At 48.9% G+C, this 12,603-nt stretch overlaps 1 protein-coding gene across 1 annotated transcript in view; it reads left to right on the top strand.

Annotated features, from left to right (window-relative positions):
• Window positions 1-11,168, top strand: part of FLT1 (fms related receptor tyrosine kinase 1) — a gene marked incomplete at its 5' end in the record, with an annotated part of 150,185 nt that extends 139,017 nt beyond the window's left edge. Inside the window, 5 exons of the mRNA XM_077745413.1 lie at window positions 2,483-2,588; window positions 2,841-2,983; window positions 5,202-5,286; window positions 7,336-7,430; window positions 10,979-11,168. Of these exons, the coding sequence (XP_077601539.1) occupies window positions 2,483-2,588; window positions 2,841-2,983; window positions 5,202-5,286; window positions 7,336-7,430; window positions 10,979-11,168 (619 nt within the window). The remainder of the gene's footprint in view (window positions 1-2,482; window positions 2,589-2,840; window positions 2,984-5,201; window positions 5,287-7,335; window positions 7,431-10,978) is intronic.
• Between the last annotated feature and the right edge of the window lie 1,435 nt (window positions 11,169-12,603).

The following is a 12,603-nucleotide window of genomic DNA, read 5'->3' on the forward strand; positions in this document are numbered from 1 at the left end:
CGCTGGGACTTAGGTAGAATAGGTACAGTGGATGAAGCACATGGGTGGGAGAGAGCCAGAATCATCTTCTGAGAACAGTCTTGACCCGTTGGTTTGGACAAAGGCAGGAGAATTTGCGATTCAGGCAAGTGATCTTTGTGAGCTCCAGTCCCTTAATCAAAGACCTAGGACATCTGCTCGCTGGGTATGGAGAAAGCAGAACCTCAGCTCCACTATCCAACTATTAGGAGAGCTTGCTTCTAAAGACCAGGATCCATGGAGGGTGTTTGAGGACCCCTTGGTGCCACTACTCCCCTGGGTACCTAAGAGCCACACACCCCCAGGCCACAGTATCTTGCCTCTCAGAATGGTTTTCACGGACTGGCATTCTTGCTGGTAAGGCTTCAGCAAACATTGAAGGACAAGTACGAGACAGTCCCACGGAGTCATTATTTCCTAGATGGGAACCACGCTGTTGAGATGGGTCTAGGGCAGCTTCCTTTCGGATTTCAGTCCTAGGAAGAGCCATACTTCTTCCAAGTAACTGGTTTGCTTTTAACTTTTGGCCTATGTGCATCACGTAATTGATTATTCCTTCTTTTTACCAGCTGCCTGAGAGCTTGGAGCACTGCCTCTATCCAACTAACTACTCAGAGTCAGGATCTAAATTTGGCATATTAGCTCTGCCTGTAGTTTTGCCTTTTTGTTATTTTCCCTTCCTCCCAATAGCCTTCTTTTTTCTTAACCTTCCTGTATTCCTACTGTCTGTGTTCACCACCTCATATATACTTTGAAACAAAATAGGGATATCCTTAAGAGACTGGGGGAGGCTGGTGCAGACTGGAAGCGCATGTCTTAAGAAGCGGCAGTGTGGGGTTTCTAGGCTTTTACCAGGAAGCTCCAGGTCCCAGCACTACGGTAATGTCTGCAATACGGCTTCAGAATTCATGGAAGGAAGACTGCTGTCTCCTCCCAGAGACACGTGTGACTTCCTTGTCGACACTGGAGCGCTTATATGCCAGGCCCTGTATTAGGGGAGGGGGCTGAGATGTGGTCCCTGCCCACATAGCTCCAACAGCCGGGGTCTAATCCAGTTCTAAATTCTGAGCGCATTCCAATTTTGATCCAACTTGGTCAGAGCCCTCTAGTCCAGATGATCTTCTGAGAGAAGAGATACTGACCGTGAACTTCTCAAGGAGAGCAAAGAACCCAAAGATAGTAAACGTGTAAGCCAGCGTGTGTAGAGCGCCCCGACGTGTGATTTACAGGGGCGAGGCGGGGCAGAGACCTGTACCCTCTCAGACATGACCACGGGAAGAGCCCCGTACTTTTACATCTCAAAGGTCAGCGGAGACCAATCGTAGAGGAACCCTTTAACATTTAAACCCCAGGACACGATTTGGTTTCTGTCATGTGAAGACAAATGTTTTCATATTCAGAAGCTCAGCCTGTGCGCAGGGCCTTGAGAGGCGTGGGAAGCCAGTGTGTAATGACTGCTTTGAAAAGCGGGCATTGCCAGGGGAGAGGGGATCATCCACATGGAAGAGACCTGCCCAAGGAACCACTCGTACTTGACACAGACTGTCACCTTTTGGAAGTGGCCTGAGTCCGTATGCAGTGCCTTCTCAACCAGTCTCCAGTGCTGAGCTCCGTAGGGGAGCTGAGAGGCCCTAGACCTACTACATCCAAGCCAGCGGCGCCTGGGGGCCTCAAAGCACCCCTGACTTTGATTGAGCTCATGATCTCGCCCTTCTGGAGTTCAAACCCTGCATCGGGCTCTGTGCTGACTGCTTAGAGCCTGGAGACTGCTTCGGGTTCTGTGTCTCCCCCTTCTCTCTCTGTGCCTTCCTCACTCACACTCTGTCTCTGAGAATAACTAAACATTAAAAGAATTTTTTTAAAAGAAACTCAAGCCAACCTCTTTTTATACAAAATATAATATATACAGTATATATAATATGTATTGTATTATAATACGTATTATATATAATATATAATACATATTATATATACTGTATATAAATAAATATAATAAATTCTGCAAACAATTCACCCATGTATATTTGTGTCCATGTTAACCTTTACCTTTAAGGACATTGCCTTGCCTTTGAACGTGAGGGGAGGAGCCCCATGCTGCGTACTTAACTGCGAGCGAACACGGGTGCTCTTTCCAATGCCTCTGCTTTACTGAGGAAGCCTTCTGTCTTCCCCTCTGCAGAGACCATGAGCATTCCGAAGAACTTGGGTGGTGATGGGCTCCGGAGGGCTGGGTTTGTCAGTCCGCCTTTCTAGAATGTTTTCTACTCCCAGCAGGCCCTGGCCCAAACAGCCTGGATGGGGGCAGGGCTGCCGCAGGCCCAAGTCCAAACATGAAGGCCAATATCCTGTACCACAGGCAGCAGGGTCTCTATCTGTAGGATGACGCCCATCACTTCGCTGCGCGTAGGGCAGGCTCCGGTCCCCGGTGCTCTCTAGTGATTTCTGCTGTGCTTGTGCCCAACAGCTATCAGATCATGCTGGCCTGCTGGCACAAAGACCCGAAAGAGAGGCCGAGATTTGCGGAACTCGTGGAAAAACTGGGCGACTTGCTCCAAGCAAATGTACAACAGGTAAAGCTAAGTTAATCTAGAATACCAGAAGACCAGATGCCTTTGAATGTAAGTCGAGGGGGAAGGTATTTTATTTGTTGTTTTAATAGCTGAGCTCAGTAGTTAAAAAAACGTGTGCGCACATGTGTGCGTGCAGAATTCTCTTCCCAAAACACAGCAAAGATTGTGGAAATGACATAGTTGAAGCTGATCTGTTTCACATAGGGTGAAGTAGAAATTTGTACAATGAGAGCTCTTTCTTTGGTATTTTAGGATGGTAAAGACTATATCCCACTGAATGCCATACTGACAGGAAATAGTGGGTTTACGTACTCTTCTCCCGCCTTCTCCGATGACTTCTTCACGGAAGATCTTACAGCTCCAAAGTTTAATTCAGGAAGTTCTGATAATGTCAGGTAAGATTTCTGTCTTTCCTCAGCTTTATAAAATTTTCACACATAAAAAAAGCCCACCTCCCAAATTCAAAGGCAGTTAACATTTTGCCCTATTTTGTCTCTATGCACACACTCTACGTGTATGTGGTTCTTTCTGCTGAGCCATTTGAAAGAGAGCTTCAGGCATTATAACATTCTACTGCTACATCTTGTAAGATCTTTCTCCTGTGTTACCACATCAGAATGATCACACACTCACACACACACACACACACCAATTGGTAGTTTTGTTTTTCAGTGTTTGTTTATTTTTGAGAGAGAGAGAGAGGGAGACACAGAATGTGAAGCAGGCTCCAGGCTCTGAGTTGTCAGCACAGAACCAACACGGGGCTCAAACCCATGAACTGGGAGATCATGACCTGAGCCAAAGTCAGACGCTTAACCAAGTGAGCCACCCAGGTGCTCCTTGATAGTTTCTTAATATTACTAAGCACTCGAGTTTCCAGAAGTTCCCCAAATGTCTTTTATACCTTAAGAAGAAACAAAAAACACATCAGGATCCAATCAAGAACAACACATTGCATTTTCTTTACTCTGATTTTAGAATAATCTTACATCTTTTTTTTCTAAAGACTTTTTTCTCATGAGACCTTTGATAAAACCATTTGTTTTTCTTACTGGACACGCTAACGCATCATTCTTTACCGCAGAGGAAACTGGAGAAGGTCACAAGGGAAAAAATATTGATTGAGTGCCTCCCCTGGGGCCCGGGTGGGGGCCAGCTCTTCAGTACTAACAGTCACACCATATCATACGTGTTCAGTACGAACAACTGTACGGGTAGCAACACATGTCCGTATTTGCATCACACATCACTGCCCACAGTGACCTATGAACCAAGCGCCACTCCTGATGGTTACGTGTGTAATCATACCCATTTGGTCCTGGAGCTGCGTGTGGTCTGGTGCTGTGCTAGGCTCTTTGTATACACCAGTTCCTTTAATGCTCAAAACAATACTACAAAGTGGATATTATTATTACTGCTGCACAAATGGGACCATTAAGGCTCCACGAAAGATAGCCTGCCAAGACTGTGTGCCTAGAAAGTGGCAGAACAGAGTTTGTGACCCAGGTATTTTGATCCTGCCTCCCTGTTCCCATGCAGTTAGGACTATTTTTAGGATATTCAGATGATCCTGTGGGCCTTCTAGCGTCTTTATCTGCGGTAGACACAACTTTAGGGCTTTGACCTCCGTTCAGCCAAACTTGACAGGTGACCAGGAGAGGCACAGCTAAGCGCTGGGTGCTGTCTGAAAAGACTGGCAGCCACCTATGTCAGGCCCAGAAGTCCAGGGACCTGCCCCGCTTTGCCGCGATGGGTTCTATGTCAGTGGCACTGCTCACACTTCATGACCAGCCCAACAGGCTGAAACCGATGAGCCACCCAGTTGTTTTTAAACATAAGAAAACCAGCTGAGATTGAACACATTCATGGTAGCTGATTGTGTCAGTGATGGGGGTGGGGGGAGGTGTCAAGCTTGTTTGAGCCCCTTCAGGACGTTGCTTAGCCTTAGACCAATAGAGCGCTTATCTAAGAAACTGGGCCTTGGCGATGGTGATAGGGTTTCAGATGGAGAAAGTCCGTTGATGGGTGAACTTGCCTGAGAAGAGCCATGTAGTGATCTACCTCTGCCAGCCTTCCTAGTGGGTCATCAACCAAAGGTCAGGAGGGGGTGACAGGGAGAACACAGTTACAGCCCCCGCCCCCCATTCTGTAATCCCGGAACAGAGTATAGAAGACTAGCCATTAAGTCAGCTGTGTGACCTTGAGAGGTCATTTCACTGGTGTCCTTGCCTCCTTTGAGAAGCAGGCAGCTATACGTTATCAAGCCACACCCTGTCCCTGGGCATCATTTCTCTCCTCTGTAATAGAGTGTGGTTAGACCATGAGAGGCCTCCAGTTTCTTCTGGGCCTAACATTTCCCCAGTTCCACAAAGGACTGGAGGCCTAATCGCTGCTGAGTCCCCCCAGGTCCCTGTGCGATTTGCTCAACACTATGCAGTGTGGATGGACAGCCATGGGAGGAAGTGGCCCCCACTGTCAGGACTCTAGGGGAACGCAGCAGGAGAATTCTAGTACTCTGGTTCATCTGAGCTGGGAGACAGTGCCCACAGTCTGCCGACTAATAAACACTAGATGTGCTTTCCTGTCTTGATTATCTTTCTGCTTCTTCATCAGATATGTAAATGCTTTCAATTTCATGAGCTTGGAGAGAATCAAAACCTTTGACGAACTTTCACCAAACACCACCTCCATCTTCGATGTAAGTAATGGCGATCAACCTACGTGATGCGCTCTGGCAGGACTCTTTGCCAGACTCTATGCAAACACAACGTCCAGTAACCTGGTGGCAGTAATGAGTGGGGGCTGAAATAACAGTGAAAGCAGGTAGTTCGGCAGTTTGACAGTGACCCCGAAGTTACTCCAGGGCCCGAGTCCTCACCTAGTCATAATTTAGTCCCTTAGGAAAGGTCATTGCGGGTTTCTAAGCTTCTTAGCGATCAGTGATGGAACCCTGCTTGCAGATGAATGCAGGAATCCAACACTGTGAGTAGTTGGGTCTTCCTGATGTAACAGAGAGCTTAGCCTTGAGGCCTGGGAGAAGGCTCCCTAGGCCTTATGCGCCCTCCCACTAAGGTTCTAGAGGCTGAGTAGCCATGTTGCCCCCCAGCCACGCTGCCAGTACAGCCTGGCAAACTCGAGGCCCCACCCAGCTCGTACTTCGAAGCTCTGGGCCTTGAGGTTGAGAGAGGAAGGGGAGGAGGAGGAGGGCTGGGCAAGAGTGCACTTCGCTTCAAGACCCTTACATGCAAAGTGTGGTCTCCGGGTGAGCACTGTTGCTCCTCAGTGGGCTGGAAATGCAGAATCTCGGGCCCCATCCACACGCACGGAGCCAGAGTGTGCACTGTGACAAAGTCCCCGGGGATGGGTGTGCGCAACAAAGCTTGAGAAACAATGGTGATGCCCGTGTCCCATAAAGGGCCGGGGAACCCGCCGCAGTGTGAAGGTGATGACCACGGGCACCGTGGCCTGGAGACCTAGCGTAGTCATCATTAAAAAGCACCAAAGGCTTCAGAGGGGGAAATGATCAAAACATTTAAAAACATTACAAATAAGCTGCAGCATACAAAAGTAGCTGGAAATTTTGTTTTCCTGCTTTGGTGTTAAGTCCTAGGAAATGATGCTGAGCAAAACATGGACGATTCCTCTCAACCTTAACCCTCCCCACCCAGATTCGTGGGGACCGCAACAGCTCCTTTGCTGGCTTAGGCTTGTTTGCGGATGACTAAGGACATGGACACAACCCAGTAAGAGACTCAAAGGGTGTCAGGAACAAAGTGTGAAGTCCACTCACTGGGAGTGCTGCATTAGCAGAGGAAGGAGGACCTGTGTGAAACCCAGTGCGAAGGATGAACCAACAAGGAAATGGAATTGCTTGGGGCACCGGCGGGGCTCGGTCAGTTGAACGTCCGACTTCAGCTCAGGTCACGATCTCACGGTTTGGGAGTTCGAGCCCCGCATCCGGCTCTCCGCTCTCAGCCCGCTTCGGATCCTCTGTCCCCTCTCTTTCCGTCCCTCTCCCTCTTGTGCTCTCTCTCAAAAGCAAATAAAACATTTTTAAAAATTAAAAAAAAAATGGAATTGCTGGAAACCAGGACAGCCAAGGGCTTGATAACTGCCTAGGATTCACAAGAAAAAGAATTCATTTTAAACCATGTCTTCATAATTTCTTGGTGGCTATTGTTTGGTTTGGTTTGGTTTGAGAGAGAGTATGAGTGAGCCGGGGAGGGCAGAGGGAGAGAGAGAGAGAGGCAGGCTCCAAGCTCAGTGCAGAGCCCAACGCGGGCTTTGATCCCACGACCCTGGGATCGTGACCTGAGCCAAAATCAAGAGTCAGACGCTCAACTGAGCCATGCAGGTGCTCCAGTTCTCATAATTTTTGCACCACCAGATAACCACATACCCGTAGATAGCAGTCCTCTGCCAAAATTAGTCTTAGTCTATGTATGCAATAATTTGCATCCAAGTTGACTATAAAAAACGCTCACCTGTTTCTTGCAGTTTCCTCTTGTGTTTAAATGCCTTTTCTTCACCTTCAGGAAGAAGGGCCCCAAGTCACTGGGAATCATAGGCCTTTCTTGTAGCAAAGTGTAGATTTGCCCTGCATGGAGAAAATGCTTGGTCTTAATAGGCGGGTGAGGACAGAGCTTGGAGTGAGTTGGAGTGTGCATCCAAGTACCATCCCCCAGGCCTGGCACGGACCCCTCCGGGTGAGGCAAGAAGTGTCACCGTTTTCCTTCCTCCCTACCAGGGTCACCAGATGGACAATAACTCCCTGCTGGCCTCCCCCGTGCTGAAGCGTTTCACGTGGGCTGAGAGCAAACCCAAGGCCTCCCTGAAGATGGAGTAAGGAAACTGGGGGTTCTCTTCTGTGACCAGTCGTAGGGGGTTGTGAGGGCAGATGCTGGGGAAATTTAACGGGGAGATTGGAGGGCTCCTTGCCCCCTGCACTCTAGGGTTCAGGCGTTGCAGAAAAGCATGATTTTCTCCCTCAGAAGGGCAAGCAAGAGGGTATAAGATCAGATATCTGAGCACCGGAGTGGAGAAGGAAGCCTGGGATCTGAGAAGTGAAAACATTCAGGAAAGTCCCAGCAGAGACGGGCGGCCCAAATGCATGAGGCACAGCGCCTCGGCTGGAAGGAGCCTGACCCGCCCCAGCTGTGGCCAATGTCAAGTCTGATGGAGACATGCTTGGGGGGCGGGGGCGGGGGCAGGGAGCTTGCCTGTGATCATACCCTGGGCTGGCAGCGTCAGTACAGGAGGCGTCACAGCCCTGTTCCTAGTACGAACACGTGCCGTCCGGAGATACCAGCCCTTCCAAAGGAAGGCTCGCTTCCTGTTGGATCCTGGTGTTCTCCACCCCTGCAGTGGCCATCAGCAGGGACTGTCGGAATTACTGAGGCTCTGGCCTTTTATTCCACGGGCCCTGCTGTCACTTCAGCCTCCCTGTGCTAGTCTCTACCTAGGACTAGTGCCGGACAGGCCATCTATCAGGGACTCCATCCTTCCTTCCCCGGTTCACATGGCTGCCCTGTCTCACCCAAAGGCAGAACCTGCCCCTCTTTTCGTCTAAGTCAAGAGTCAGCAGTCTTTTTCTTCAGAGCCACCTAGAAAACAACCACTCCACCCTGCCTCTGTCGTAGAAGAGCAGCCATCAACAAATATTAAACAAGGAGCTGTGGCTGCGTTCCAATCAACTTTATTTACAAAAACAGGCGGCCGTGGCCAATGAGCACACGAAAAGATGCTTAAGGTCATTGGTCATCAGGAAAATGCAAATCAGAACCGTGAGGAGATACCCCTTCACCCCCGCTAGGATGGCTCGAACCAAAAAGCTGGTAGTGGTGAGGATGCGGAGAAATTCTAAGTCTTGTGCGTTGTGGCACGGATGCAAGACGTCCGACCACTTTGGGAAACGGTACAGCATTTCTTCGCCGAAGAGGTTAATTAGAGTTACCCTGTGACACACCGGGTCCCCTCAAGTACACACCCAACAGAACAAAAACTCACGCTCATGCAAAAACTTGTACGCAAATGTTCATAGCAGCGTTATTAACAGTAACCCAAAGAAAAGCAAGCCACATGTCCTTCAGTTGCTGGATAAAATGCAGTATACTCATTTCTACTCATAACCTCAAATATCATTTGCCAATAAAAAAAGCACAAGGGGCTGATACATGCTGCAATGTGGACAAACCTTGAAAACATTGTTAAGTGAATGAAGCCAGTCACCACAGACCTGGTGTGGTAGGATTCCATTTACGCAAAAGGCCAGGAGTAGGCAGATCTGCAGAAACAAAGTAGATCAGTGGTTGTCTAGGGCTGGGGGAGGGAACCGTGGGGAAGAAGAGCAACTGGCTGTACTGATGGGTGTGGGTTTGGGGGGGATGATGAAAAGGTTCTAAAATCGATGTGTTGATGGTTGCACCATCTATAAACATACTAAAAACCATTTAGCTGGGCACTATTTTTTTTAATGTTTATTAATTTTTGAGAGATAAAACGCAAGCAGGGGAGGGGCAGAGAGAGAGGGAGACACAGAAAACGAAGCAGGCTCCAGGCTCTGAGCTGTCAGCACAGAGCCCGACGCGGGGCTCAGACTCACAAACCACGAGATCATGACCTGAGCTGAAGTCAGACGCTTAACTGAGGGAGCCACCCAGGTGCCGCTCAGCTAGACAGGTGAACTGTATCTCAATAAAGCTGTTTAAAAAAAAAAAAAACAACAAAAAGGGGCAGGTGACCAGCCCACAGGGTGTAGTTTGCTGACCTTGATCGAAGTCAAAAGATAGCCCCAAATGCCTCTAAGTGATATAGGCAGCACAATATACCACCACAAGTAAATCTGAAGGGTTGGAACCTGGCCAGGCAAACATCTGTATAGTTTCCTTTTAACATAAGCACCGTGATGGTGCCAGGGCAGAGTCCCCTCAGAGGGTAGCAGATTGGGGACCTCACAAAGAATAAGTGTATACGGGAGGAAAGGAAGTAGGTACCACAACCTTTTGTTTCCTACCTTGGAATGCTTATCTGGATCTTTGTGAAGGAAAACCATAAATCGTACCCTCTACTCTTGAGGTTAAAAATCTAGAAAATGCATGTTGGGGCGCCGGGATGGCTCAGTCGCTTCAGCATCTGACTCTTGGTTTCAGCTCAGGCCTCATGGTTTGTGAGTTCAAGTCCCGAATCGGATAGCATGGAGCCTGCTTGGGCTTCTATCTCTCCCTCTCTCTCTCTGCCCCTCCCCTGCTCACGGGCACACTGTCTTGTCTCTCTCAAAAAAAAAAAAAAATTTTTTTTTTTTAAAAAGAAAATGCTTGGCGTGTTAGTCCAGAACCAATCTAATTAATGTGGTGGTGCACCGGGTTTTCTCATTCTCATCCCAACTATTAAGAAACAAACATGAGGGCACCTGGGTGGCTCAGTGGGTTAAGCATCTGACTCTGGCTCAGGTCATGATCTCACGGTTCATGAGTTTGAGCCCCACTTTGGGCGAGCTCCTGCCTCTCTCTCTCTCTCTCTCTCTCTCTCCCCGCCCCTTGCTCACTTGCACCCTCTCTCAAAAAACAAACCAACATGAATGAACAAAAGAAGCTTTTCTTTCTTCTTTTCTTACACTGGATATAAAATACAGCCCCAGAAGCAAGTTTCTTCTCCTTTTGAGCCTTGCTAGTGACATAGAGTACCATAACTTACAAGTTTTCTAGAACACAAACATGACAGGGAGACAAGTGTACTAACCTTTTTGTATGAAGCTCGATTTGTTTCTTGAGGCTGCTGTTAACACGTTATCACAAACTTGATGGCTTAAACGAAGAGAAATGTATTCTCTTGTGGTCCTGGAGGCCAGAAGCCCAAAGTCAAGGTATTCGCAGAGCCACAGTCCCTCTGGAAGGCTCTGAGGGAGAATCCAGTCGTCACCTTTTCCAGCTCCTGGTGTGTCTGCTCCACCTTCAACCACCGCCTTGTGCGTTTGGCTGTGAATCTCCGTCAGCCTCTCTCCCCAGGACATGTGGGGTTGTGCTTAGGGCCCCCCTGGGCCATTCAGAGCCAAGCCTCAGCTTAACCACCTCTCTCGCCATAGAAGATAATATTCAGTCTCTGGTCACCTCAAGAGATTCAGGGATGGGCGGGGGGAGCATTTCTCAGCCTAGCACAGCGGCTAACCGGCCTAAGAGCAAGGGGGGGCCGTACACGTCTTGGAGGTGTTTTCCACCCGAGAGTATGGATTTGCGGTANTGGCCTGGGGTGGAGATGCAATTCAATAACCGCCAACTCTAGAAAGACCACAAGCGAATGACCTAACAGGAAAGAGCGGGACAGACATGAAGTGTTTGGTTCCAAGACATCAATTTTGTACGTTTGATTGTTTTTCTCTTCTTGTCTTTCTTTAGCTTGAGAGTAACCAGTAAAAGTAAGGAGTCGGGGCTTTCCAACCTCACACGGGCTCCTTTCTGCCATTCCAGGTGTGGGCACATCAGCAAAGGCAGGCGCAGATTTACGTACGACAACTCGGAGCTGGAGAGGAAGATTTCTTGCNTCCACCCCGCCTGTCTAAAGTCTGGCACGCAGCCTTATTTCTAGAACCGCACAAGTATTTATACTCCCTGAAAACTAGCTTTCGCCAGTATGACACATACGTAAATGTACACCTTGACCTTTCCACAGGAGCGCGCTGCCTGCTGTGATGTTTAATAAGTGCTTCTTTTTCTTTTTGACTAACAAGAATGTAACCCCAGATAGAGTAATAGTGATAAGTAAAGAACACCACTGGTAAATCCTCACATTATTCAGTGTGTTAGAGGAACCCTTATTTCTAAGCCCAGTGACTTACCTGCTCTCCAACCCCCGCCCCCGAGACCGCAGAGCGTTGGAGGATTCAGGAGGTGGCTGATCACGCGAGGCAGCGTGGACTCCACGGGGCCCGCCACCAGAGCCAGGAGGCGACAGCCCGTAAGCCGGCCTACGCGAGGTCTCTGGGGTCCTTCTAGCAGGAGCAACTTCCGTGGAAGGCAGAGAAGGAAGGGAGAAGGGAGGAGAGCAGACAGGACGAAGCGTGGAGACAATCTGCGCCGTCCCGTACGGGAAGGGGGTAGCTGAGGGCTGTCAGCCGAGACACTGCGACGGCTGCCACACCCCGAGCAAACCCGGGCCACACGGACACCCCAGCTGGGGAACAGCCAGGACAGAGAGGTGAGGGGACAGTTTCTGGATTTTTTTTTTTTTTTTTTTGCAACTACAAAACAAATTTGGAAACATTAGCTGTGGGACTGGACCTATGCCCGATCCCATGGAGGGCACATTTTCAAACGTCTAGTGCTGAGCGTGGCGCTCAGATCGGAGCCCGGACCGCAGGCCCCTCCAGCAAGTACATTGCAAGCTCGCCCTGAGCTCGGCGTGATGGCCTCGCCCTTAGCAGACTGCTCCGAGTCAGCTCGCTGGGACGTGGCTGGTCTGTTACGGCTCCCTCTTGGGCTTAAGCCACATTTAAAAAAATCTGGTCAGATCCTCTTTTGAGTATTACTATATAATCAAGACACTTCACTTTTATTATTATTTTTTTACGTTAACCTGTTTTGTCCAGTTAGTTATAAAAGGAAGCTGAGGAGGACGAAAATGAGTCTGGGGGACAGTTCCCTCTATGCCAAAACCAGGATAGACGGAGCGAAAGCAGGATGAGCAGAGTGAAAAAACCCCTCTCTTTCCCAGCCAGACTGACTCACTGGAACAGTTGGGGCCCAAAGGAGAGGAAGCCACTCATGTTTCCTTTTGAGTGGGGATTCTGCGATCTCATGCTGGTCTACTGGAAAGATGTGGAAGACTATTAGCCAATGTTTATTAAGCACTTTATGCTCCTGGAGAAAAAAGGTGACATGTAATTTATGCAAGATACTTTTAGAATTGGGACTCAGGATATTAGTTATTGAGCCATCAATGGGAGAAAAGCCTCTTTTCATCTGCTACGGACCTTGCCTTGGGTCTGAGAATGCTGGACGTAGGGAGACAGGGTACAAAAGGG

The sequence above is a fragment of the Crocuta crocuta genome, unplaced genomic scaffold (genome assembly GCF_008692635.1).
Source record: "Crocuta crocuta isolate KB4526 unplaced genomic scaffold, BGI_CrCroc_1.0 scaffold258, whole genome shotgun sequence".
In the NCBI taxonomy this organism is placed as follows: domain Eukaryota; kingdom Metazoa; phylum Chordata; class Mammalia; order Carnivora; family Hyaenidae; genus Crocuta; species Crocuta crocuta.